Source organism: Tachyglossus aculeatus, chromosome 1 (genome assembly GCF_015852505.1).
Source record: "Tachyglossus aculeatus isolate mTacAcu1 chromosome 1, mTacAcu1.pri, whole genome shotgun sequence".
NCBI classification, from domain to species: Eukaryota; Metazoa; Chordata; class Mammalia; order Monotremata; family Tachyglossidae; genus Tachyglossus; species Tachyglossus aculeatus.
In genome coordinates, this window is record NC_052066.1 from 29,234,669 (window position 1) to 29,261,859 (window position 27,191).

Below are 27,191 nucleotides of genomic sequence, written 5' to 3' on the forward strand. Positions count from 1 at the left end.
GGGGGGCTCACAGTCTTCATCCCCATTTTACAGATGAGGCTTACCGAGTGCAGAGCACTGGTCTAAGCGCTCGGCAAGCCCAACTTGTCCTTCCCCGGCACTGTACTAAGTGCTCAGGTGGGCACGAGCAAATTCATTCATTCATTCATATTTATTGAGCGCTTACTGTGTACAGAGCACTGTACTAAGCGCTTGGGAAGTACAAGTACAAGGCATTATACTAAGCACTGGGGTGGATACAAGCGAATCCACTGCCGCTCAGTACAGGTGAATCAACTTTGTCACTTCAGTGGCGGGAGAACCTCTCTCAATGCCATAGCTCTACGCCTCTTTGGAATCTGCAAACTCTCCTGCCACAGTAAGGTGTTGATTGAAAGGGTAGAAGCAAGCACCTAATTAATATTTCTACTACTCCTTCCATGTCTTTCCCGGGGCATGAATTGCAGCGCGGCTCAGTGGAAAGAGCCCGGACTTTGGAGTCAGAGGCCATGGGTTCGAATTCCGGCTCCACCAAATGTCTGCTGTGTGACCTTGGGCTGGTCACTTAACTCCTCCGAGCCTCAGTTCCCTCATCTGTAAAATGGGGAGCCCCACGTGGGACAAATTGATCACCTTGTATCCCCCCAGCGCTTAGAACGGTGCTTTGCACATAGTAAGTGCTTAACAAATGCCATTATTATTATTATTATTATTATTAACAGAGAGTGGCAGGGACTGGGCTTGCCATGCCAATAAGTCCAAAAACGCGGACACATGCCCGCAGAGTTTCACCAGCCTGCGAGTGGTGCCCAGGCCTAAGCTAAGTGGGTTCGCTGCCAGGGGCCTGGATTATCCGCTCTATTCTCCCAAGAATCCAGAGTGAATATGGCACTTAACTAGATTTCCCAGTGGCCTTTCCCAGCCAGACCTCCCCCTGAAAAACAGATCTGATGATCCGGTTTCAGTTTCCTGCCCTGGGATTTCCGCTTCCACCGCCGAGTTTCCTCTAGCCCAGCGGCCGGCCGGTTTGGCATATGGGTACTCAGTTCACTCGCTCCGTAACCGAACCCAGAAGGCGGAGCTGGCTGCCGCCCAGTACACCCCATCCCCGCGTCCTGCGACGGGGAGAGTCCGGCCCCAAGCGCCACGTGGCTGCTGCCCCGCACCCCAGACTGACCACTCCAGCCCAAGCTTTGGGAATTCCCATCAGGGAGCAGGAAGGCCTTAGGACCCACGCGAGGGAGGCTCCAAAGCGGAGCGTGGACGTGGGGACAGACTGACCTCTGAGGCACCCATCATCATCATCATCAATCGTATTTATTGAGCGCTTACTGTGTGCAGAGCACTGTACCAAGCGCTTGGGAAGTCCAAGTCGGCAACACATAGAGACAGTCCCTACCCAACAGTGGGCTCACAGTCTAAAAGGGGGAGACGGAGAACAAAACCAAACATACTAACAGAATAAAATAGAATAGATATGTACAAGCAAAATAAATAAATAAATAGAGTAATAAATATGTACAAACATATATACATATATACAGGTGCTGTGGGGAAGGTCACTAGAAGACTGTGCATCTCAAGGGAAACTGACCTCGCAGGTTACTGCGGCTTTCTGCACGCAGAATACGGGTTACCTGCATTTTCTTTTCCAGGGTCGTCGTCCTGTCCACGGCTAACTATATTAACTCGCAGCTCAAAAAATGTTAACGTTTAATCCCGTATGATCAGTGGATGGCACTTTTAGACTGTGAGCCCACTATTGGGTAGGGACTGTCTCCATATGTTGCCAACCTGCACTTCCCAAGCGCTCAGTACAGTGCTCTGCACACAGTAAGCGCTCAATAAATACGATTGATGATGATGAGGATGATGATGAAGTGGTGGAATACCTCCTGGACAGGGAAGAATGTGCGCTTTCTTTCCGCTGGACTTTCCCTCAGTAAGCGCTCATCAAAGCCCACCTCTCCTCCCCCACCCGGTTATCATCCTTCTCCTATCAGGAGTACAAGGGCATGGCTGGCCATATCAAAAGGAGATAATAATAATAATAATAATGGCATTTATTAAGCCCTTACTATGTGCAAAGGACTGTTCTAAGCACTGGGGAGGTTCCAAGGTGATCAGGTTGTCCCATGGGGGTCTCACAGTTTTAATTCCCTTTTTACAGATGAGGGAACTGAGGCACAGAGAAGCGAAGTGGCTTGCTCAAAGTCACACAGCGGACGGTTGGCAGGGCCAGGATTTGAACTCATGACCTCTGACTCCAAAGCCCGGACTCTTTCCACCGTCAGCCCCCACTTGGGCTGTCCACAGGGCCACCTGCACCCCCTGAAAGGCCCTTTCACATGGCCCGCAGAAGCCATGCAAAGCTAGTCCTTGCCGCTCAGAGGTCAGGAGGGGCTCCCGCCGTATCTGCCGTCTGGGTCAGCCCCCACCACAACTGTCACGGCTCAGTGGAAAGAGCCCGGGCTTTGGAGTCGGAGGTCATGGGTTCAAATCCTGGCTCCACCATCTGTCAGCTGTGTCGCTTCACTTCTCTGTGCCTCATCTGTAAAATGGGGATGAAAACTGTGAGCCCCCCGTGGGACAACCTGATCACCTTGGAACCTCCCCAGCGCTTAGAACAGCGCTTTGCACATAGTAGGCGCTTAACAAATGCCATCATCAACTGTCACCTCAGCGCTCCTCCACCCTCTTCCTCCGGCCCCCAAGGAGAGCAGAGCCGAGGTCTCCTTCACGTGATTTGGAAAGTCTGGAACCAGGCCCGCACGCCGTCAGATCTCAAAGTTCAGGGCAGTCTGATCCTGTACTGGAGACCCCCGGCCCCTTACGTCCCAGCCCTCGCCCATTCTTCCGTGAGGCCGGACATCTTCACCAAGTCCCGGAGGAATCAGAGAAGCACTATGGCTCAGTAGGAAGAGCCCGGGCTTAGGAGTTAGAAGTCGTGGATTCTAATCCCGGCTCCGCCACTTGTCAGCTGTGTGACTTTGGGCAAGTCAACTTCCCTTCTCTGTGCCTCAGTTCCCTCATCTGTAAAATGGAGATGAAGACTGTGAGCCCCATGTGGGGCAACCTGATGACCTTGTATCTACCCCAGTGCTTGGCACATAGTAAGCGCTTACAAATACCATCATTATTATTATTATTACAAATACCATTATTATTATTATTATTATTATTATCGTAGAGAAGCAGCGTGGCTTAGTGGAAAGAGCCCGGGCTTTGGAGTCAGAGGTCATGGGTTCAAACTCTGGCTCTGCCAATTGTCAGCTGTGTGACTTTGGGCAAGTCACTTCACTTCTCTGTGCCTCAGTTCCCTCATCTGTAAAATGGGGATTAAGACTGTGAGCCCCACGTGGGACAACCTTGATTACCTTGGATCCCCTCAGCGCTTAGAACAGTGCTTGGCACATAGTAAGCGCTTAACAAATGCCATCATTATTATTATTATTATTAATCCCAGCTCCGCCACTTGTCAGCTGTGTGACTTTGGGCAAGTCAACTTCCCTTCTCTGTGCCTCAGTTCCCTCATCTGTAAAATGGGGATGAAGACTGTGAGCCCCATGTGGGGCAACCCGATGACCTTGTATCTACCCTAGTGCTTGGCACATAGTAAGCGCTTACAAATACCATCATTATTATTATTATTTAATAGCAGGTTCACCCCGGGCCTGCTCCCCAGAAGCTGGTCCATTTGAGGGTGGGAATGGGGGAGGGCGGAGGGCAGAGGTGGTCCCTGAGAGCTTCTGGGATTTCTGCTCGCTCCCGGCCGGAGGAAGCTTGCCCATTCTCCGGGTCGCCTCCGCCTCGCCGCTCAGAGCCAGGATGGCCTCCGTTCAACTGTCCGACCAGGGAGGGCAAGTCAGCCGGGAGGGCCAGACGTCTGGGGGCCAAACTCCGTCACTGGGCTTTGAGACCCGGCTCTCCACCAGCCCTCTTCTTCCTCGTTTTCTCCTGCTTCCCAGTTTGCTCAGGGCCCGAGGTCGGGCCCTGCTTGGCCTTGGGGGCGCGGTACTTGCTCCTCTGAGAGTAGAGGAGGTTCCTCCGGAAGAGGCGGGGGATGTTGCCCTGGTGCAGCAGGAGAGCCGTGACCATCCCTGAAAGAGAAGCATCCATGAGCCGGAGGGGTTGTCCCTGTCTATTGGCCATCCGGCCACCTGCCCACCCACGCCAAGGCCTCTCAGAGCCTCACAGAGCCTCCACTACCATTCATTCATTCTATCATTCATTCATTCAATCGTATTTATTGAGCACTTACTGTGTGCAGAGCACTGTACTAAGCGCTTGGGAAGTACAAGTTGGTCCCTACCCAACAACGGGCTCACAGTCTAGAAGCGGGAGACAGACAATAAAACAAAACATGAGGACAGGGGTCAAGGCATCAGAATAAATAGAAATAAAGCTAGATGCGCATCATTAACAGAATAGAATAGTAAATATGTACAAGTAAAATAAATAGAGTAATAAATCTGTACAAACATATGTACAGGTGCTGTGGGGAGGGGAAGGAGGTGGGGGGGATGGGGAGGAGGAGAGGAAAAAGGGGGCTCAGTCTGGGAAGGCCTCTGGGAGGAGGTGAGCTCTCAGTAGGGATTTGAAGGGAGGAAGAGAGCTAGCTTGGCGGATGTGGGGAGGGAGGGCATTCCGGGCCCGGGGGAGGACGTGGGTCGGGGGTCGAAGGTGGGACAGGCAAGAATGAGCTACAGTGAGGAGGTTAGCGGTGGCAGAGGAGCGGAGGGTGCGGGCTGGGCTGGAGAAGGAAAGAAGGGAGGTGAGGTAGGAGGGGGCGAGGGGATGGACAGCCTTGAAGCCGAGAGTGAGGAGTTTTTGCTTGATTTGTAGGTTGACTGGTAGCCACTGGAGATTTTTGAGGAGGGGAGACTTCCATTCATTCATTCATTCAATCATATTTATTGAGTGCTTACTATGTGCAGAGCAGTGTACTAAGTGCTTGGAAAGAACAAGTTAGCAACATATAGAGACAGTCCCGACCCAACAACGGGCTCACAGTCTAGAAGGGGGAGACAGACAACAAAACCAAACATGTGGACAGGGGTCAAATTGTCAGAACAAATAGAATTAAACCTAAATACACATCATTAACAAAAGTTCACTTCCTCCTCTTCCTCCTCCTTTTCCTTCTCCTCCTCCTCCTTCTTTTCCCTCTCCTCCTCCTCCTCCTTTTCCCTCTCCTCCTCCTCCTCCCTATCCCAGGGTGAAGGGGAGGAGTCCTTTGGGGGTGGGGGGGGGGGGGGTGTCATTCATTCATTTGATCGTATTTACTGAGCACTCACTGCGTGCAGTGAACTGTACTAAGCGCTTGGAAAGTACAAGTTGACAATATATAGAGATGGTCCCTACCCAACAGCAGGCTCATACCAGCAGACTCCCCTAGGAAGGCAGGGCGGCAGCCTAATGGCTAGAGCCCAGGCCTGAGAGTCAGCAGGACCTGGGTTCTAATCCTGGCTCTGCCACTTGTCCGCCGGGTGACCGCGGGCAAGTCACCTCTCTTCTCCCATGCCTCAGTTCCCTCATAATTATAATAACAATAATGGCATTTATTAAGCGCTCACCAGGTGCAAAGCCCTGTTCTAAGCGCTGGGGAGGCCACAAGGCGATCGGGTGGTCCCATGGGGGGCTCCCAGTCTTCATCCCCATTTGACAGATGAGGTCACTGAGGCCCAGAGAATAATAATAATGATGGCCTGAGCCACGTGCCAAGGACAGCCGGCTGGCCTCTGGGTCCACCTCTCAGCCTAGCATTGTAGCTTCCATCCATTAGCTAGCATTGTAGCTTCCATTAGAGAAGCAGCATGGCTCAGTGGGAAAGAACCCGGGCTTTGGAGTCAGAGGTCATGGGTTCAAATCCCAGCTCCACCACTTGTCAGCTGTGTGACTTTGGGCAAGTCACTTAACTTCTCTGTGCCTCAGTTCCCTCATCTGTAAAATGGGGATGAAGACTGTGAGCCCCTCGTGGGACAACCTCATCAACTTGTATCCCCCCAGCGCTTAGAACAGTGCTTTGCACATAGCAAGCGCTTAATAAATGCCATTATTATTATTATTATTATCCAAAGCTGGTTTTGCCCCGCACCTCTCCTTCCCCCATGCTGCTGCCCCATTTGTCCTCACATCACTCTCAGGAGGCACCACAGGGCACGAATCCCTTCTTTTATGCTATTTGTTAAGCGCTTACTATGTGCCGGGCACTGTACTAAACCCTGGGGTAGTTCCAAGCAAATCAGATTGGACACAGTCCACGTTCCACATGGGGCTCATAGTCTTCATCCCCGTTTTCCAGATGAGGGAACTGAGGCACAGAGAATAATAGTAATAATAATGACGGTATTTGTTAAGTGCTTACTATGTGCAAAGCCCTGTTCTAAGCACTGGGGGTTAAAAGGTGATTAGGTTGTCCCACGGGGGGGCTCACAATTTTAATCCCCATTTGACAGATGAGGGAACTGAGGCCCAGAGAAGTGAAGTGACTTGCCCAAAGTCACATAGCTGACAGGTGGTGGAGCCGGGATTTGAACCCATGACCTCTGACTCCAAAGCCCAGGCTTTCCACTGAGCCACGCTGCTTTTCAGAGAAGTGACGAGACTCCCCCCGGGTTAAAAAGCAGAAAACTGGGGGAGCTGGGATTACAACCCAGGTCCTTCTGACACCCAGGCCTGGGGTCTACCCACTAGACCACACTGCTGCTTCCAAGAGTGCTGGGAGGACTGGGGCTGATTAATAATAATAATAATAATAATAATAATGGCATTTATTAAGCACTTACTATGTGCAAAACACTGTTCTAATCGGTGGGGAGGTTACAAGGTGATCAGGTTGTCCCACGGCGGGCTCACAGTCTTCATCCCCGTTTTACAGACAAGATAACTGAAGCACAGAGAAGTGAAGTGACTTGCCCAAAGTCACACAGCTGACAAGGGGCAGAGCCGGGATTTGAACCCGTGACCTCTGACTCCAAAGCCTGTGCTTTCCCCACTGAGCCACACTTCTTCTCTGATCTGATTGAATGGGTCATCCCCTGCTCTCAATCGATCACTGGGATTTATTGAGTGCTTATTGTGTGCAGAGAAGTGTACCTAGCTCTTATTATCACCCTTGCAGTGGCTCAGCTCTAAGGTTTTTTGGGATGGAGGCTCTCAGACTCCCTGGGGAGGTTATTCCTGTGTCCGCTATCCCGCCTGGCCAAGCTGAGTGAGTCCAGGCCTGTGAGTAGGTTCTAGTCCTGGCTCTGCTGTCTGCTTCTCCGCTCTGGGACCTTGAGTAAATCGCTTCGCTTCTCTAGGCCTAGTTACCTCATCTGTAAAATGGGGATGAAGACTGGGAGCCCCATTCATTCGTTCATTCAATCGTATTTATTAAGCGCTTACTGTGTGCAGAGCACAGTACTAAGCACTTGGGAAAGTACAACAACAGTGACATTCCCTGCCCACGACGAGCACACAGTCTAGATGGGGGGGAGGCAGACATGAACAGAAATAAATAAAATAACAGATATAGGCATAAATGTGGGGCTGGGAAGCGGGGAGAAGAGCTAAGGGAGCAAAGCAGAAGGGAGTGGGAGATGAGGAAAAGTGGAGCTTAGTCTGGGAAGGCCTCTTGGAGGAGATGGGCCTTCAATAATAATAATAATAATGGCATTTATTAAGCGCTTACTGTGTACAGAGCACAGTACTAAGCACTTGGGAAAGTACAATACAACAACAGTGACATTCCCTGCCCACAAGGAGCATACAGTCTAGATGGGGGGGAGGCAGACATGAACAGAAATAAATAAAATAACAGATAAAGGCATAAGTGCTGTGGGGCTGGGAAGAGGGGAGAAGAGCTAAGGGAGCAAAGCAGAAGGGAGTGGGAGATGAGGAAAAGTGGAGCTTAGTCTGGGAAGGCCTCTTGGAGTAGATGGACCTTCAATAATAACAATAATGGCATTTATTAAGCGCTTACTGTGTGCAGAGCACAGTACTAAGCACTTGGGAAAGTACAATGCAACAACAGTGACATTCCCTGCCCACAAGGAGCATACAGTCTAGATGGGGGGGAGGCAGACATGAACAGAAATAAATAAAATAACAGATATAGGAATAAGTGCTGTGCGGCTGGGAAGGGGGGAGAAGAGCTAAGGGAGCAAAGCAGAAGGGAGTGGGAGATGAGGAAAAGTGGAGCTTAGTCTGGGAAGGCCTCTTGGAGGAGATGGACCTTCAATAATAATAATAATAATAATGGCATTTATTAAGTGCTTACTGTGTGCAGAGCACAGTACTAAGCACTTGGGAAAGTACAATACAACAACAGTGACATTCCCTGCCCACAACGAGCACACAGTCTAGATGGGGGGTGACAGAGACATGAACAGAAATAAATAAAATAACAGACATAGGCATAAGTTCTGTGGGGCTGGGAAGGGGGAAGAAGAGCTAAGGGAGCAAAGCCGAAGGGAGTGGGAGATGAGGAAAAGTGGAGCTTAGTCTGGGAAGGCCTCTTGGAGGAGATGGACCTTCAATAATAATAATAATAATAATGGCATTTATTAAGCGCTTACTGTGTGCAGAGCACAGTACTAAGCACTTGGGAAAGTACAATACCAAAACAGTGACATTCCCTGCCCACAACGAGCACACAGTCTAGATGGGGGGGAGGCAGACATGAACAGAAATAAATAAAATAACAGATATAGGCATAAGTGCTGTGGGGCTGGGAAGGGGGGAGAAGAGCTAAGGGAGCAAAGCAGAAGGGAGTGGGAGATGAGGAAAAGTGCAGCTTAGTCTGGGAAGGCCTCTTGGAGGAGATGGGCCTTCAATAATAATAATAATGGCATTTATTAAGCGCTTACTGTGTGCAGAGCACAGTACTAAGCACTTGGGAAAGTACAATACAACAACAGTGACATTCCCTGCCCACAACGAGCACACAGTCTAGATGGGGGGGAGGCAGACATGAACAGAAATAAATAAAATAACAGGTATAGGTATAAGTGCTGTGGGGCTGGGAAGGGGGGAGAAGAGCTAAGGGAGCAAAGCCGAAGGGAGTGGGAGATGAGGAAAAGTGGAGCTTAGTCTGGGAAGGCCTCTTGGAGGAGATGGACCTTCAATAATAATAATAATGGCATTTATTAAGCGCTTACTGTGTGCAGAGCACAGTACTAAGCACTTGCGAAAGTACAATACAACAACAGTGACATTCCCTGCCCACAACGAGCACACAGTCTAGATCGGGGGGAGGCAGACGTGAACAGAAATAAATAAAATAACAGATACAGGCATAAGTGCTGTGGGGCTGGGAAGGGGGAAGAAGAGCTAAGGGAGCAAAGCAGAAGGGAGTGGGAGATGAGGAAAAGTGGAGCTTAGTCTGGGAAGGCCTCTTGGAGGAGATGGGCCTTCAATAATAATAATAATGGCATTTATTAAGCGCTTACTGTGTGCAGAGCACAGTACTAAGCACTTGGGAAAGTACAATACAACAACAGTGATATTCCCTGCCCACAACGAGCACACAGTCTAGATGGGGGGGAGGCAGACATGAACAGAAATAAATAAAATAACAGGTATAGGCATAAGTGCTGTGGGGCTGGGAAGAGGGGAGAAGAGCTAAGGGAGCAAAGCAGAAGGGAGTGGGAGATGAGGAAAAGTGGAGCTTAGTCTGGGAAGGCCTCTTGGAAGAGATGGACCTTCAATAATAATAATAATAATAATAATAATAATGGCATTTATTAAGCGCTTACTGTGTGCAGAGCACAGTACTAAGCACTTGGGAAAGTACAATACAACAACAGTGATATTCCCTGCCCACAACGAGCACACAGTCTAGATGGGGGGGGAGGCAGACATGAACAGAAATAAATAAAATAGCAGATATAGGCATAAGTGCTGTGGGGCTGGGAAGGGGGGAGAAGAGCTAAGGGAGCAAAGCAGAAGGGAGTGGGAGATGAGGAAAAGTGGAGCTTAGTCTGGGAAGGCCTCTTGGAGGAGATGGGCCTTCAATAATAATAATAATAATAATGATGATGGCATTTATTAAGCGCTTACTATGTGCAAAGCAGTGTTCTAAGCGCTGGGTAGGTTACAAGGTGATCGGGTTGTCCCATGGGGGGCTCACAGTCAATCCCCATTTTACAGATGAGGGAACTGAGACACAAAGAATACGGCTTTGAAAGCTGGGGAGAGTAAGGGACAGGGATTGTGTCCAGCCTGATTAACTTGTATCTAACCCAGTGCTTAGAACAGCGCTTGGCACATAGTAAGAGCTTAACAAGCACCATCATCGTTATTATTATTATGTGCTAAGCGCTGGGGTACAAATATCAGCTTGGACACAGTCTTATCCTACCCCAGTCCCCACTTGCAGGTGAGAAAACTAAGGTCCCTCTCAGCTATGAGCTCGTTGTAAGCAGGGAATGTGTCTGTTGATTGTTGCATTGTACTCTCCCAAGTGCTTAGTACAGTGCTTTGCACACAGTAAGCACTCAATAAATACAACTGAATGAATGAATGACAAATGACAAGTGGAATGCCCTCCCTCCACACATCCGCCAAGCTAGCTCTCTTCCTCCCTTCAAAGCCCTACTGAGAGCTCACCTCCTGCAGGAGGCCTTCCCAGACTGAGCCCCCTTTTTCCTCTCCTCCTCCCCATCCCCCCACCCTACCTCCTTCCTCTCCGCACAGCACTTGTATATATTTGTACAGATTTATCACTCTACTTATTTTACTTGTACATATTTACTATTCTATTTATTTTGTTGATGATGTGCACATAGCTTTAATTCTATTTCTTCTGACGATTTTGACTCCTGTCTACACGTTTTGTTGTCTGCCTCCCCCTTCTAGACTGTGAGCCCGCTGTTGGGTAGGGACCGTCTCTATATGTTGCCGACTTGTACTTCCCAAGCGCTTAGTACAGTGCTCTTCACACAGTAAGCGCTCGATAAATACGATTGAATGAGTGAATGAATGACCGGGCCAAGGTCACCCAGAGACCCAGTGGCGTTGCTGGGACTAGAAGCCGGGTCTCATGACTCTAAGGCCGTACTCTTTCCACTACATCACATTGCCTCCCCACACAGTCTTCCCTGCCTGTCCTGAAGGGATCCCCGGATTCCCGCTCCAGGAAGATGGGCGCTGTGTTCCTCGCCGGCCCGGGCTGAAGCCGGGTCAAGAATTCAATTTAATCGTATGTATTGAGCGCTTACTGTATGCAGAGCACTGTACTAAGCACTCGGGAAGTACAAGTTGGCAACATACAGAGACGGTCCCTACCCGACAACGGGCTCACAGTATAGAGGGGGGAGATGGACAACAAAACAAAACATGTGGACAGGTATCAAGACGCCAGAACAAACAGAATTAAAACTAAATGCACATCATTAACAAAATAAATACAATAGTAAATATGTAAAAGTAAAATAGAGTAGTAAATCTGTACAAACATATATACAGGTGCTGTGGGGAGGGGAAGGAGGTAGGGCAGTGGGGTGGGGAGGAGGAGAGGAAAAAGGGGGATCAGTGTGGGAAGGCCTCCTGGAGGAGGTGAACTCTAAGTAGGGCTTTGAAGGGAGGCAGAGAGCTAGCTTGGCAGATGTGCGGAGGGACCTGTATATATGTATATATGTTTGTACATATTTATTACTCTATTTATTTTACTTGTACATATTTATTCTATTTATTTTATTTTGTTAATATGTTTTGTTTTGTTGTCTGTCTCCCCCTTCTAGACTGTGAGCCCGCTACTGGGTAGGGACCGTCTCTATATGTTGCCAACTTGTACTTCCCAAGCGCTTAGTACAGTGCTCTGCACACAGTAAGCGCTCCATAAATATGATTGAATGAATGAATGAATGAATGTTTTGTTTTGTTGTCTGTCTCTTCTAGACTGTGAGTCCGCTGGTGGGTAGGGACCGTCTCTTTATGTTGCCAACTTGTACTTCCCAAGCGCTTAGTACAGTGCTCTGCACACAGTACGTGCTCAATAAATACGATTGATTCATTGATTGATTGATTGATTTACTTGTACATATTTATTCTATTTATTTTATTCTGTTAATATGTTTTGTTTTGTTGTCTGTCTCCCCCTTCTAGACTGTGAGCCCACTGTTGGGTAGGGACCATCTATATGTAGCCAACTTGTACTTCCCAAGCGCTTAGTACAGTGCTCTGCACACAGTAAGCGCTCAATAAATACGATTGAATGAATGAATTAATTAATTCCAGGCCAGGGGGAGGACGTGGGCTGGGTGTCGACGGCGGGACAGGCGAGAACGAGGCCCAGTGAGGAGGTGAGCAGTGGCAGAGGAGCGGAGGGTGCGGGCTGGGCTGGAGAAGGACAGAAGGGAGGGGAGGTAGGAGGGGGCGAGGGGATGGACATCCCTGAAGCCAAGAGTGAGGAGTTTAGTGTGGCCTAGAGGAAAGAGGCCGGATCTTTCCGGGCCTGGGAGCCAGAAGGACCTGGGTTCTAATCCTAGCTCCACCAATTGCTTGCTGTGTGACCTTGGGCAAATCACTTAATTTCTCTAGGCCTCAGTTTCCTCAACTGTAAAATGGGGATACCTGTTCTCCCTCCAACGTAGACTGCGAGCCCCACTGATGCTCTGATGCCTGTCTCCCCACTTCTAGACTGTGAGCTGGTTGTGGGCAGGGATTGTCACTGGGATTGTCCAGCCAAATTAATTTGTACCTACTTTAAAGTTTCAAACACTGACACATAGACTTCCAGGCCTGAGCTCTAGCCACTATGCCACACTGCTTCGCCATGGAGATTGGTGACAGCCCCAAAAGTGATGTGCCTCAGACGGTAAGGGTGGGCTGAACGTGACCGTCCAGGGCACTGCCCTCACTCCGGCCCCCACCAAATCCTCCAGCCCATGATGAGCAGACCCACCCGCCACCGGACCTGGGCAGGAGACCCAGGAGCCAAGGCCGGGTGAGTGGAATTCATTCATTCATTTATTCATTCAATTGTATTTATTGAGCGCTTACTGTGTGCAGAGCACTGCACTAAGCGCTTGGGAAATACAAGTTGGCAACATAAAGAGATGGTCCCTACCCAACAACGGGCTCACAGTCTAGAAAAGGGAGACAGACAAAGAAACAAAACATGTGGACAGGTGTCAAATTGTCAGAACAAATAAAGCTAGATGCACATCATTAACAAAATAAACAGAATAGTAAATAGGTACAAGTAAAATAAATTGAGTAATAAATCTGTACAAACATATATACAGGTGCCGGGGAGGGTGGGGAGGGAAGGAGGAGAAAGGGGGCTCAGTGTGGGAAGTCCTCTTGGAGGAGGTGAGCTCTCAGTAAGGCTTTGAAGGGAGGAAAAGATGTTAGTATGTTTGGTTTTGTTCTCTGTCTCCCCCTTTTAGACTGTGAGCCCGCTGTTGGGTAGGGACTGTATATGTTGCCAACTTGTACTTCCCAAGTGCTTAGTACAGTGCTCTGCACACAGTAAGCGCTCAATAAATACGATTGATGATGATGAAGAGAGCAAGCTTGGCGGATGGGCAGAGGGAGGGCATTCCGGGCCGGGGGAGGACGTGGGCCGGGGGTCGATGGCGGGAAAGGCGAGAATGAATTCCAGGGACAGGGCCAAGAGGGTGGGAGATGAGGGGGCCAGGTGGAGGCGGGGGGTGCCCTTCTTCCTCCCGTCTCTTACCGGGCCCAGATGGGTCTCGGTCAGGTGGAGGCCGCGTCTCAGAAATCCACTGGGAGCCATTCCCCTGCTGCGGTGCCGGGGGCCTGATGGGGCCCACCTCCCGCCCCCCGGGGCCGGGCTGGGCAGCCCCCTGGAGCCCCCCTTACCTGCAGTGGGCCCAAGCCAGTAGACCTGGACGTATTCCAGCAGGGTGTTTCCGGAGCAGTGGAAAGTGACCACGGTCGCCAGGGCGGGATTGAAGAAGGCCGAGGTGAAGGGGCCGGCTGGAAGAGACGGGACAGCATCCACGGATCAGGCGCCCCACCGAAGCCGCTGACGCCCCCCATCCCTCTCCCCAGAGCAGCCTCAGGCAGGAAAGGGTCTGGTGGGCTGACAGAGGCCTGGCCAGGGCTGAGCTGCCCTAGTGGATAGAGGCCTGGATTCTAATCCTACCTCTGCCACTTGTCCGCTGGGTGCCACTGGTCAAATCACTTTACTTATCTGGACCTCAGTTATCTCATCTGTAAAATGGGGATTAAGACTGGGAGCAACACCTGGGACAGGGACTGCATCCAGCTCACCTCCTTCAGGAGGCCTTCCCAGACTGAGCCCCCTTTTTCCTCTCCTCCTCCCCATCCCCCCTTCCCCTCCCCACAGCCCCTGTATATATGTTTGTACAGATTTATTACTCTATTTATTTTACTTGTACATATTTACTATTCTATTTATTTTGTTAATGAGGTCCATCTAGCACTTCCGCCAAACTAGCTCTCTTCCTCCCTTCAAAGCCCTACTGAGAGCTCACCTCCTCCAGGAGGACTTCCCACACTCAGCCACCTCCTTCCTCTCCCCCTCCTCCCCCTCCCCCCTGCCTTACCTCCTTCCCCTCCCCACAGCACCTGTTTATATGTATCTATGTTTGTACATGTTTATTACTCTATTTATTTATTTTACTTGTACATATTTATTCTATTTATTTTATTTTGTTAATATGTTTTGCTTTGTTGTCTGTCTCCTCCTTCTAGACTGTGAGCCCGCTGTTGGGTAGGGACCGTCTCTATATGTTGCCAACTTGTACTTCCCAAGTGCTTAGTACAGTGCTCTGCATACAGTAAGCGCTCAATAAATATGATTGAATGAATGAACCTGATTACCTTGTTTCTCTGGGCCTCAGTTCTCTCACCTGCCAAATTCATTCATTCATTCATTCAATCGTATTTATTGAGTGCTTAGTGTGTGCAGAGCACTGGACTAAGCACTTGGGAAGGACAAGTCGGCAACATAGAGAGACGGTCCCTACCCAACAACGGGCTCACAGTCTAGAAGGGGGAGACAGACAACAAAACAAAACATGTGGACAGGTGTCAAGTCGTCAGAATAAATAGAATTAAAGCTAAATGCACATCATCAACAAAATAAATAGTAAATATGTACAAGTAAAATAAATAGAGTAATAAATCTGTACAAATATAGACAAGTACTGTGCAAAGGGGAAGGAGGTAGGGCGGGGGGGATGGGGAGGAGGAGAGGAAAAAGGGGGCTGAGTGTGGGAAGGCCTCCTGGAGGAGGTGAGCTCTCAGTAGGGCTTTGAAGGGAGGAAGAGAGTTAGCTTGGCGGATGTGCAGAGGGAGGGCATTCCTGGCCGGGGGAGGATGTGGGCCGGGGGTCGACGGCGGGACAGGTGAGAACAATTGAGACTGGGACCAGGATTGTGTCCAACCTGATTTGCTTGCATCCACCCCAGCACTTAGTACAGCGCCTGACACATGGGAAGCACTTAACAAATACCACAATTATTATTATTCCCGGACAAATGGGGTACAGGGCAAATAGAGGCTAAACATCTGCCCCACCCCTCCGCAACACCAACCGTTTCCCTGGCAGCCCACCCCCAATTCATTCATTCAGTCATATTTATTAAGCGCTTACTGTGTGCAGAGCACTGTACTAAGCTTGGGAAAGTACAATACAACAATAAATAGTGTGTCCCTACCCACAATACCCACAACCAGCTTACAGTCTAGAAGCGGGGAGACAGGCATCAAAGAAAATTAATAAAGTTAGAGATATGCTCACAGGTGCTGTGGGCTGGGAGCGGGGAAGAGCAAAGGAAACAAGTCAGAGCAATGCGGAAGGGAGTGGGAGATGAGGAAAATTGGGAATAGCTTGCAGATCCTTCTGCTTCAGATTAAACCAACCACACGGAGCCTGGCTTTCCAAAGTCTCCTGCTTTCTGAAGAGCGGTGGAGAAATCAACCCAACTGTAACAATAATTAAGTGCTGGGTGCCAAGCACTTTGCTGAAGGCCGGGCTGGGTGCAAGATAATCAGATTGGATAGAGCACAGATCTGAGAGTCAAAAGGTCCTGAGTTCTAATCCTGGCTCCTCCCCTAGTCTGCTGTGGGAACTTGGGCAAGTTACTTCACTTCTCTGGGCCTCAGTTTCCGCAAAAAACTGTACTAGGCACTTGGGAGAATAATAATGATAATAATAATGATGGTATTTGTTAAGCGCTTACTATATGCAAAGCACTGTTCTAAGCGCTGGGGGGATACAAGGTGATCAGGTTGTCCCGCGTGGGGCTCACCGTCTTAATCCCCATTTTACAGATGAGGGAACTGAGGCACAGTGAAGCTAAGTGACTTGCCCAAAGTCGCACAGCTGACAGTTGGTGGAGCCGGGATTTGAACCCATGACCTCTGACTCCAAAGCCCGGGCTCTTTCCACTGAGCCACGCTGCTTCTCTAATATACAATATACAGAATACAATATATTCGAGTTGGTAGATACGTTCCCTGTCTACACCGAGCATACAGTCTAGAGAGGGAGACAGTGCTTAATGCTCACTCTATGCCAAACAATGTGGTAGATACAAACTAATCAGGGACTCAGTCCCTGTTCCACATGGGGTTCACAGTCTAAATTACATATATATACATACATGTATATTTAATTGCATAGATTTACCTCCTTCCCTTCCCCACAGCACCTGTATATATGTATATATGTTTGTACATATTTATTACTCAATTTATTTATTTATTTTACTTGTACATATCTATTTTATTTATTTTGTTTTGTTATACATGTTACATACATGTATATTTAATTGCATAGGTTTACCTCCTTCCCTTCCCCACAGCACCTGTATATATGTATATATGTTTGTACATATTTATTACTCTATTTTACTTGTACATATCTATTCTATTTATTTTATTTTGTTAGTATGTTTGGTTTTGTTCTCTGTCTCCCCCTTCTAGACTGTGAGCCCACTGTTGGGTAGGGACTGTCTCTATATGTTGCCAACTTGGACTTCCCAAGCGCTTAGTACAGTGCTCTGCACACAGTAAGCGCTCAATAAATACGACTGACTGATTAAGAAAGCAGGAACATCCCCACTGGACAGATCAAACCATCAATCCATCAGTGGTATTTATCATATTTATAAATGGCATTTGTTAAATGCTTACTATGTGTTGTGGCTCAGTGGGAAAGAGCACGGGCTTTGGAGTCAGAGGTCATGGGTTCAAATCCCGGCTCCGCCAGTTAGCTGTCTGACTTTGGGCAAGTCACTTAACTTCTCTGGGCCTCAGTTCCCTCATCTGTAAAATGGGGATGAAGACTGTGAGCCCCCTCGTGGGACAACCTGATCATCTTGTAACCTCTCCAGTGCTTAGAACAGTGCTCTGCACATAGTAAGCACTTAATAAATGCCATCATTATTATTATTATTATTATTATTATGTGTCAAACACTATTAATTAATTAATTAATGATGACATTTGTTAAGCGCTTGCTATAGGCCAAGCGCTGTTCTAAGCTCTGGGGTGGGGGGGATACAAGGTAATCAGGTTGTCCCACGTGGGGCTCACAGTCTTAATCCCCCATTTTACAGATGAGGGAACTGAGGCACGGAAAAGTGAAGTGACTTACCCAAAGTCACACAGCTGACAAGTGGCGGAGCCGGGATTAGAACCCACGACCTCTGACTCCAAAGCCTGGACTCTTTCCACTGAGCCATAAGTGAATCTCTCCTGGGTGGGACCCGGGTGTTCTGCCACACGCAAGTAACATACAAATATATTCCTCCCACTAGAGAAGCTCCAATATCACTAATAATAATAATAATAATAATAATGATGGCATTTGTTAAGCGCTTACTATGTGCAAAGCACTGTTCTAAGCGCTGGGGAGGTTACAAGGTGATCAGGTTGTCCCATGGGGGGCTCACAGTCTTAATCTCCATTTTACAGATGAGGGAACGGAGGTCCAGAGAAGTTAAGTGATTTGCCCAAAGACACACAGCTGACAACTTGTTAACAACTTGTACTTCCCAAGCACTTAGTACAGTGCTCTGCACACAGTAAGCGCTCAATAAATACGATTGACTGATTGATTGATTGACAAGTGGCGGAGCCGGGATTTGAACCCCTGACCAATATGACTAAATAATCAGATTCCTCCCAAAGGGGAAGTTCAATTCACCACATCCAAAATAATCAAGTAATTCACTTCTCCTCGCGTAATAAACTTTGTATAAAACTCAGGCTTTCTGTCCCCAGTGTCTCTGTCTGTCTGTCTCTCCCTCTCTCTCTCTCTGCACCGATTCCCGAACGAAACCATCCAATCAATCAATCAATCGTATTTATTGAGTGCTTACTGTGTGCAGAGCACTGTACTAAGCGCTTGGGAAGTCCAAGTTGGCAACATATAGAGACAGTCCCTACCCAACAGTGGGCTCACAGTCTAGAAGGGGGAGACAGAGAACAAAACCAAACATACTAACAAAATAAAATAAATGGAATAGATATGTACAAGTAAAATAAATAAATAGAGTAATAAATCTGTACAAACATATATACATATATACAGGTGCTGTGGGGAAGGGAAGGAGGTAAGACGGGGGGATGGAGAGGGGGACGACAGGTGCTCACCGTCTCAGCTGGAGGGAGAAGAGGTATTGAATACCCATTTTACAGTCGAGGAAACAGAGGCACAGAGAAGGTAAGGGACTTGCCCAAGGTCACACAGCAAGCACTTGGCAGACCCAGGATTAGAACCCAGGTCCTTCCGACTCCCAGGCGTGTGCTCTCTCCATTAGGCCATGCTGCTTGCTGCTTGAGTGTTTCTTGTGCGCAGAGCGCTGTTCTAAGCACTTGGGAGATTATATAATACATATCTATTCTATTTATTTACATATCCATTCTATTTATTTTATTTTGTTAGTATGTTTGGTTTTGTTCTCTGTCTCCCCCTTTTAGACTGTGAGCCCGCTGTTGGGTAGGGGCTGTCTCTATATGTTGCCAACTTGGACTTCCCAAGCGCACACAGTGAGCGCTCAATAAATACGATTGATGATGATGATGATGATGATAGAGCTGGGAGACATGTTTCCTGCCCTCAAGGAGCTCCTATTCTAGAGGGGAAACAGAAATTAAAATAAATTATCGACATGTACGTAAATAATAATAATGCTGGTATTTGTTAAATGCTTACTATGTGCCAGGCACTGTACTAAGCACTGGGGTGGATATAGAGAGAAGCAGCGTGGCTCAGTGGAAAGAGCCCGGGCTTTGGAGTCAGAGGTCATGGGTTCCAATCCCGGCTCCGCCAATTGTCAGCTGGGTGACTTTGGGCAAGTCACTTCACTTTGCTGTGCCTCTGTTCCCTCACCTGTAAAATGGGGATTAAGACTGTGAGCCCCCCATGGGACAACCTGATCATGTTGTAACCTCCCCAGTGTTTGGAACAGTGCTTTGCACACAGTAAGCACTTAACCAATAACATTATTGTTGTTATTGTTGTTAAGTGCTTACTATGTGCCAGGCACTGTACTAAGCACTGAGGTGGATATAGAGAGAAGCAGCGTGGCTCAGTGGAAAGAGCACGGGCTTTGGAGTCAGAGTTCATGGGTTCAAATCCCAGCTCCACCAATTGTCAGCTGCGTGACTTTGGGCAAGTCACTTCACTTCTTTGTGCCTCAGTTACCTCATCTGAAAAATGGGGATTAAGACTGTGAGCCCCCCGTGGGACAACCTGATCACCTTGTAATCTCCCCAGCACTTAGAACAGTGCTTTGCACCTAGTAAGTGCTTAATAAATGACACCATTATTATTATTATTATATAGGCAAATTGGGTTGGTCACAGTCTCGGTCCCCATTTTCCAGAAGAGGTAACTGAAGTCCAGAGAAGCCAAGTGACTTGCCCAAGGCCATACAGCAGACAAGTGGCAGAGCCAGGATTAAAACCCATGACCTTCTGATTTCCAGGCCCAGGCTCTATCCACTTCGCCAGGCTATTCCAGTGCTTAGAACAGTGCTTTGCACATAGTAAGCACTTAATAAATGCCATTATTATTATTATTATTATTATTATTATTGCTTTGTTGCTGGGGTGCGGGGTAACTATCAAAGTGCTTATAGCAGCGTGGCTCAGTGGAAAAGAGCCCGGGCTTTGGAGTCAGAGGTCATGGGTTCAAATCCTGGCTCCACCAACTGTCAGCTGTGTGACTTTGGGCAAGTCACTTGACTTCTCTGTGCCTCAGTTACCTCATCTGTAAAATGGGGATGAAGACTGTGAGCCCCCCGTGGGACAACCTGATCACCTTGTAACCTCCCCAGCGCTTAGAAAGGTGCTTTGCACCTAGTAAGTGCTTTATAAATGCCATCATTATCATTATTATTATATAGGCAAATTGGGTTGGTCATAGTCTCAATCCCCATTTTCCAGAAGAGGTAACTGAAGCCCAGAGAAGCCAAGTGACTTGCCCAAGGCCGTACAGCAGACAAGTGGCAGAGCCAGGATTAAATCCATGACCTTCTGATTTCCAGGCCCAGGCTCTATCCACTACGCCAGGCTACTCCAGCGCTTAGAACAGTGCTTTGCACATAGTAAGCACTTAATAAATGCCACTAATATTGCCATTATTATTATTATTATTATTATTATAAATGTCAAAATGCCATTATTGTTATTATTATTGCTTTGTGGCTGGGTTGGGGGGTAACTATCAAAGTGCTTATAGCAGCGTGGCTGAGTGGAAAAAAGCCCAGGCTTTGGCGTCCGAGGTCATGGGTTCAAATCCCGGCTCCGCCATTTGTCAGCTGTGTGACTTTGGGCAAGTCACTTCACTTCTCTGGGCCTCAGTTACATCATCTGTAAAATGGGGATGAAGACTGTGAGCACCCCATGGGACAACCTGATCACCTTGTAACCTCCCCAGCACTTGGAACAGTGCTTTGCACATAGTAGGTGCTTAATAAATGCCATTATTATTATTATTATTATAGGGCAAGGACTGTTTCTGAAGCCAACCTCATCTGAAATGGCTCAAATAAAAACCTCCGTGGTTGCCCATCCATCTCCACATCAAATCTATAAATGATATATTATAAATAATTTATTTACATTACTGTCTGCCTCCCCATCTAGACTGAAAGCTTGCTATGGGTAGGGAACATTTCTGCCAACTCTGTAGCTTTGTACTCTCCCAAAGGCTTAATACAGGGCTCTGGACATAATAAGCACTCAATAAATGCCATTGATGATGCTGAAAAGTGATTTGCAAAATACGTTTAGATTTGAAAACAGGAATAGTCATCTGACTTTTCATCTATCTAATTTGTAATAAATTATTTCTAAATATCCTTTCATGGGAAATGATAGCTGTTAAATAATTCTACATAACCATCTAGCTTTATTTCTATTTATTCTGATGACTTGACACCTGTCCATATGTTTCGGTTTGTTGTCCGTCTCCCCCTTCTAGACTGCGAGCCCCTCTGTTGGGTAGGGACCATCTCTATAGGTTGCCAACTTGGACTTCCCAAGCGCTTAGTACAGTGCTCTGCGCACAGTAAGCACTCAATAAATACAATTGAATGAATGAATAGACACTCCTTTCCATCAGCTTTAAGGCAGGACATTAGGGGCCAGGGAAGGGATGGTGGGCGGGAGAATAAGGGGCCAATCACCTTGCCCTCTCCTACCCCATCACCCTGATTTCCTGCTATTAGTACTAATAATAATAACCATGACATTTGTTAAGTGCTTACTATGTGCCAGGCACTGTACTAAGCGCTGGGGTGAACACAAGCAAATCGGGTTGGACACAGTCCTTGTTCCGCGTGGGGCTCACAGTCTCAATCCCCTGTTTACAGACGAGGAAACGAAGGCACAGAGAAGTGAAGTGACTTGCCCAAGGTGATGCAGCACACTAATGCCAACTTGACTCATTGTACCTCCTCTATTATCATCATCAATCGTATTTATTGAGCGCTTACTATGTGCAGAGCACTGTACTAAGCGCTTGGGAAGTACAAATTGGCAACATATAGAGACAGTTCCTACCCAACAGTGGGCTCACAGTCTATTATGCCAACAACCCCCGCTTGCATCCTCCCTCCCCCTTCATGTACAACTGACATGAAATAGCTTTATTTCATTCATTCAGTCGCTCATCCAATTGCATTTATTGAGCGCTTACTGTGTGCAGAGCACTGTACTAAGCGCTTGGGAAGTACAAGTCGGCAACATATAGAGACGGTCCCTACCCAACAGCGGGCTCACAGTCTAGAAAGGGGAGAATGATTAGCAGCAGTCAGAAACAGCATGGCTCAGTGGAAGGAGCCCGGGCTTTGGCGTCAGAGGTAATGGGTTCAAATCCCAGCTCTGCTGCTTGTCAGCTGTGTGACTTCGGGCAAGTCACTTCACTTCTCTGGGCCTCAGTTACCTCATCTATAAAATGGGGATGAAGACTGTGAGCCCCCCGTGGGACAACCTGATCCCCTTGTAACCTCCCCAGCGCTTAGAACACTGCTTTGCAAATAGTAAGCGCTTAATAAATGCCATTTTATTATTATTATTATGATTATTATACCAGTGGTGTTCACTGAACACCAGCTGAGTGCAGAACAATGGACTGAGTACTTGTTTAAAACAGCTGATATTCATCCCACCCTCAGGCCCACAGAACTTATGTCCAGATCCTTGTGGGCAGGGAATTATGTCTCTTTATCGTTATATTGTACTCTAAGCAGCGTGGCTCAGTGGAAAGAGCCCGGGCTTTGGAGTCAGAGGTCATGGGTTCTAATCCTGACTCCGCCAACTGTCAGCTGTGTGACTTTGGGCAAGTCACTTCACTTCTCTGGGCCTCAGTTCCCTCCTCTGTAAAATGGGGATTAAGACTGTGAGCCCCCCGTGGGACAACCTGATCACCTTGTATCCTCCCCAGCACTTAGAACAGTGCTTTGCACATAGTAAGTGCTTAATAAATGCCATCATTATTTATTTATTATTATTTATTACCAATAATAATAATAATGATTGTGGTATATGTTAAACGCTTACTATGTGCCAAGTACTGTTCGAAGTGATGGAGTAGATGCAATGTAATCCATCTGGACACAGTCCCTGTCTCTCATGGGGCTCACAGTCCTGATGCCCATTTTACAAATGAGGTGACTGAGGCCCAGAGAAGTGAAGTGACTCGCCCAAGGTCACACAGCCGACAAGTGGCAGAGCCAGAATTAGAACCCACGACCTCTTGCTTCCAGGCCCATGCTCTTTCCATTAGGGCATGTTACGTCTCCCAAGTAAGGCTGTGAGCCCGGTTGTTGGGTAGGGATGGTCTCTTATCTGTTGCTGAATCGTACTTTCCAAGCGCTTAGTACAGTGCCGTGCACACAGTAAGCGCTCAATAAATACGATTGAATGAATGAATGAATGTAGTACACTGCTCGGCACACAGGAAGCGCTCAGTAAGTAGGAGTGAATGGATCTTATACCCTTCCATTCCACCCTTCTCCAATTTCTTTGCAACATCTGCCTTTCTCCCTAATTTGTAAGCTCCCTACCAACTCTGGTGTGTTGCACTCCCCCAGTCAATCAACGCTACTTATTGAGTGCTACAAGCGCTCAATACAGTGCTCTGCACACAGTAAGCGCTCAATAAATACGATTGAATGACTGTGCAGAGTACTGAACTAAGCGCTTGGGAAAGTACACTACCACAGAATGAGCAGACACAGTGCTCTGCACACAGTAAACACTCAATAAATACTATCGGTTGATTGGGAAAGTGTCATAGATGCCCAAGGCTTATCCCCAGCCCACCAGGAGCTTCCATACTAACAGGGAAGACAAATGTACAAATCCTTAGGAAGAGACAGATGCGATTCATTCCCATTTCGCAGACGGGGAAACAGAGGTCGGCCAAATTGCACTTTCCAAAGCACTTAGTACAGTGCTCGGCCCATCACCTTGTAACCTCCCCAGCGCTTAGAACGGTGCTTAGCACATAGTAAGCGCTTAATAAATGCCATTATTACGGAAGCAGCGTGGCTCAGTGGAAAGAGCCCGGGCTTAGGAGTCAGAGGTCGTGGGTTCAAATCCCGCCCCGCCACCTGTCAGCTGTGTGACTTTGGGCAAGTCACTTCACTTCTCTGGGCCTCAGTTCCCTCATCTGTAAAATGGGGATGAAGACTGTGAGCCCCCCGTGGGACAACCTGATTACCTTGTATCTACCCCAGCGCTTAGAACAGTGCTTTGCATGTAGTAAGCACTTAAATACCAACATTATTATTATTATTATTTATTTTAATGAATATCTTAATAAATAAAAAACAAATAAATATTCGTCAATATTTAATAATAATGATAATAATGATAATAATAATAATAATAATAATAATAATAATGATAATAAAAATAATAAATACGACTGAATGAATGTGGCAGGCACTAGTCAACAATACCGGAGCCCAGAGACACCAAGGAGAGAAGGCCACTGGCGTGAAGCAGCGTGGCTCAGTGGAAAGAGCCCGGACTTTGGAGTCAGAAGTCATGGGTTCAAATCCCGTATGACTTCAGGCAAGTCACAACTTCTCTGTGCCTCAGTTCCCTCATCTGTAAAACGGGGATGAAGACTGTGAGCCCCCCGTGGGACAACCTGATCACCTTGCAACCTCCCCAGCCCTTAGAACAGTGCTTTGCACATAGCAACCTGTACTTCCCAAGCGCTTAATACAGTGCTCTGCACACAGTAAGTGCTCAATAAATACGATTGATGATGATGATGATAGTAAGCGCTTAATAAATGCCATCATCATTATCATCATCATCATCATCATCGATCGTATTTATTGAGCGCTTACTATGTGCAGAGCACTGTACTAAGCGCTTGGGAAGTACAAATTGGCAACATCTAGAGACAGTCACCAAGCGCTTGGGAAGTACAAATTGGCAACATCTAGAGACAGTCCCTACCCAACAGTGGGCTCGCAGTCTAAAAGGGGGAGACAGAGAACAAAGCCAAACACACTAACAAAATAAAATAAATAGAATAGATATGTACAAATAAAATAGAGTAATAAATATGTACAAACATATATACATATATACAGGTGCCGTGGGGAAGGGAAGGAGGTAAGATGGGGGGGATTTTACCCGTGTAAGCCAAGAGGGTGACGGTGAGGGCCGTGGCCGGGGCCCTGAAGAGGGGGCGACTGTGTCGGAAGCGGAGGAGGGTCAGGTGGTAGAAGAAGGAGCAGGCGGCTTCCACCAGGACCCCCCAGGCCACGGTTGTCTGCAGGGAAGAGCCGCATTCCCGGCCCATCAGGTTCTGGATGAGGTGGAAGTCCGTCAGCTCCCAGGACCAGTAGAGCCGGGTCAGGACGTCGCCGGCGTAGGCCCCCGCCAAGTGAGCCGCGGCCTGCACGGCCGCCCCCGGCCCCGACGCCTCCGCCCTCAGGAACTCCTGGAGGGAGGTCACCGGGTTGGCCGAGGCCCCGTCCCAGGTCAGGCCGTGGACCAGGAAGAGGAGGAACAGGAGGGTGAGGATGACGTCGGGGCCGTAGCCCCCTCCCCAGGGGCCGACCACCACCAGCATGCGGAGCTCCAGGCAGCAGGCGGCCAGCTGGAAGGCGCCCAGCAGCTCCCGGCAAAGGCCGCCGTACGCCCAGGCCGGGAGACGCCTCCCGGAGAGCCTCCTGGCCACTTCGCAGGCGGCCACCACGGCGAAAAAGAAGGACAGGGAGACGTTCAAGCCGGCCATCCTGGAGCCGACGCTAGCCCAGGAGAGAGAAACAGCCGGCCTGCCCCGCTCCCCCGTCCAACGTGGCAGAAACCCACGGTGACGCGGGGCACCGGCTCAAGGAGACCGGTGGGAAAATCCCCATGTGTGTGGAGGCCACGGGAACGAGCCGGAGCGCGACGGCCCGGCCTCCTTATCTTGGTCCCAACCGAGCGTGCGTCCGGCTTGCTCGACGCCCTCGCGCTTGCCAGGCCGGAGACCTTCCACCAGCCCCGATGGGGCGAGACCGGCCGCCGGCGTCTACGGGCCGTCCTCGGTTTGAGTCACGGGCGATAGCATCTCTTTCCCACAGCTGTCCCTTCCTGCACGCTCTCCACGCCCAAGGCGGGGTGGCGGTTCTTAGAGCAGGTGATGAGAGAGAGAGTGCTAAGACTAATAATAATAATAATAATAATAATAATAGTCTCTGGTAAGAGCGTTCTTTCATCCTTGCCTGCCAGTCCCACGTTCCCAGGCCCCTGATCCCGGCAGGAACGGCGGCGTTGCTCAGAGAGCTGAATAATAATAATACTAATAATTTATGGGAAGCAGCGTGGCTCAATGGGAACAGCCCGGGCTTTGGAGTCAGAGGTCATGGGTTCGAATCCCAGCTCCGCCACCTGTCAGCTGTGTGGCTTTGGGCAAGTCACTTCACTTCTCTGAGCCCCAGTTCCCTCATCTGTAAAATGGGGATTAAGACTGGGAGCCCCACGTGGGGCAACTTGATCACCTTGTATCCCCCCCAGCGCTTAGAACAGTGCTCTGCACATAGTAAGCACTTAACAAATGCCATTATTATTATTATTATTATTAGCATTTACTATGTGCAAAGCACTGTTCTAAGCGCTGGGGAGGTTACAAGATGATCAGGTTGTCCCACGGGGGGCTCACAGTCTTAATCCCCATTTTACAGATGAGGGAACTGAGGAACAGAGAAGTGACTTGCCCAAAGTCACACAGCTGACAACTAGTGGAGCCGGGATTCGAACCCATGACCTCTGACTCCAGAGCCGAGGCTCTTTCCACTGAGCCACGCTGCTTCGCATCCGAATGACTCCGATGCCCTGTCAGGCTGGAGTGTGGGCCGGGAGTCAGAAAGTCATGGGTTCTGATCCTGGCTCTGCCGCTAACCTGCTGTGTGACCTTGGGAGAGTCACTTTATTCATTCATTCATTCATTTAATCGTATTTATTGAGCGCTTACTGTGTGCACAGCACGGACTGAGCGCTTGGGAAGTACAAGTCGGCAACGTATAGAGACGGTCCCTACCCAACAGCGGGCTCACCGTCTAGAAGGGGGAGACAGACAACAAAACTAAACAAGTAGACAGGTGTCAATGCCATCAGAATAAACAGAATTATAGCTATATACACATCATTAATAAAATAGAGTATTCATTCATTCATTCATTCAATCGTATTTATTGAGCACTTACTGTGTGCAGAGCACTGTACTGAGCGCTTGGGAAGTATAAATCGGCGACATGTAGAGA

General features: G+C 48.4%; 1 protein-coding gene across 1 annotated transcript; it reads right to left on the reverse strand.

The window, feature by feature from the left end:
• Positions 1-3,882: 3,882 nt before the first annotated feature.
• On the reverse strand, positions 3,883-25,681 carry LOC119932704 (aquaporin-12-like). Its single transcript, XM_038751929.1, has 3 exons — positions 25,075-25,681; positions 13,792-13,908; positions 3,883-4,079 (listed from the first exon to the last, which is right to left on the reverse strand). Exons 1-3 carry the CDS (start codon positions 25,679-25,681, stop codon positions 3,883-3,885), a joined length of 921 nt encoding a protein of 306 aa, XP_038607857.1.
• Positions 25,682-27,191: the final 1,510 nt, after the last annotated feature.

Excerpts from the sequence above, each read along its gene's own strand:
- LOC119932704 (XM_038751929.1), bottom strand. The coding sequence starts at position 25,681 with ATGGCCGGCTTGAACGTCTCCCTGTCCTTCTTTTTCGCCGTGGTGGCC. Across the intron at positions 13,909-25,074 it reads CACCCTCTTGGCTTACACGG|CCGGCCCCTTCACCTCGGCC; the intron begins GTAAAATCCCCC and ends CGTCTCTTCCAG. Across the intron at positions 4,080-13,791 it reads CTGGCTTGGGCCCACTGCAG|GGATGGTCACGGCTCTCCTG; the intron begins GTAAGGGGGGCT and ends CTTCTCTTTCAG.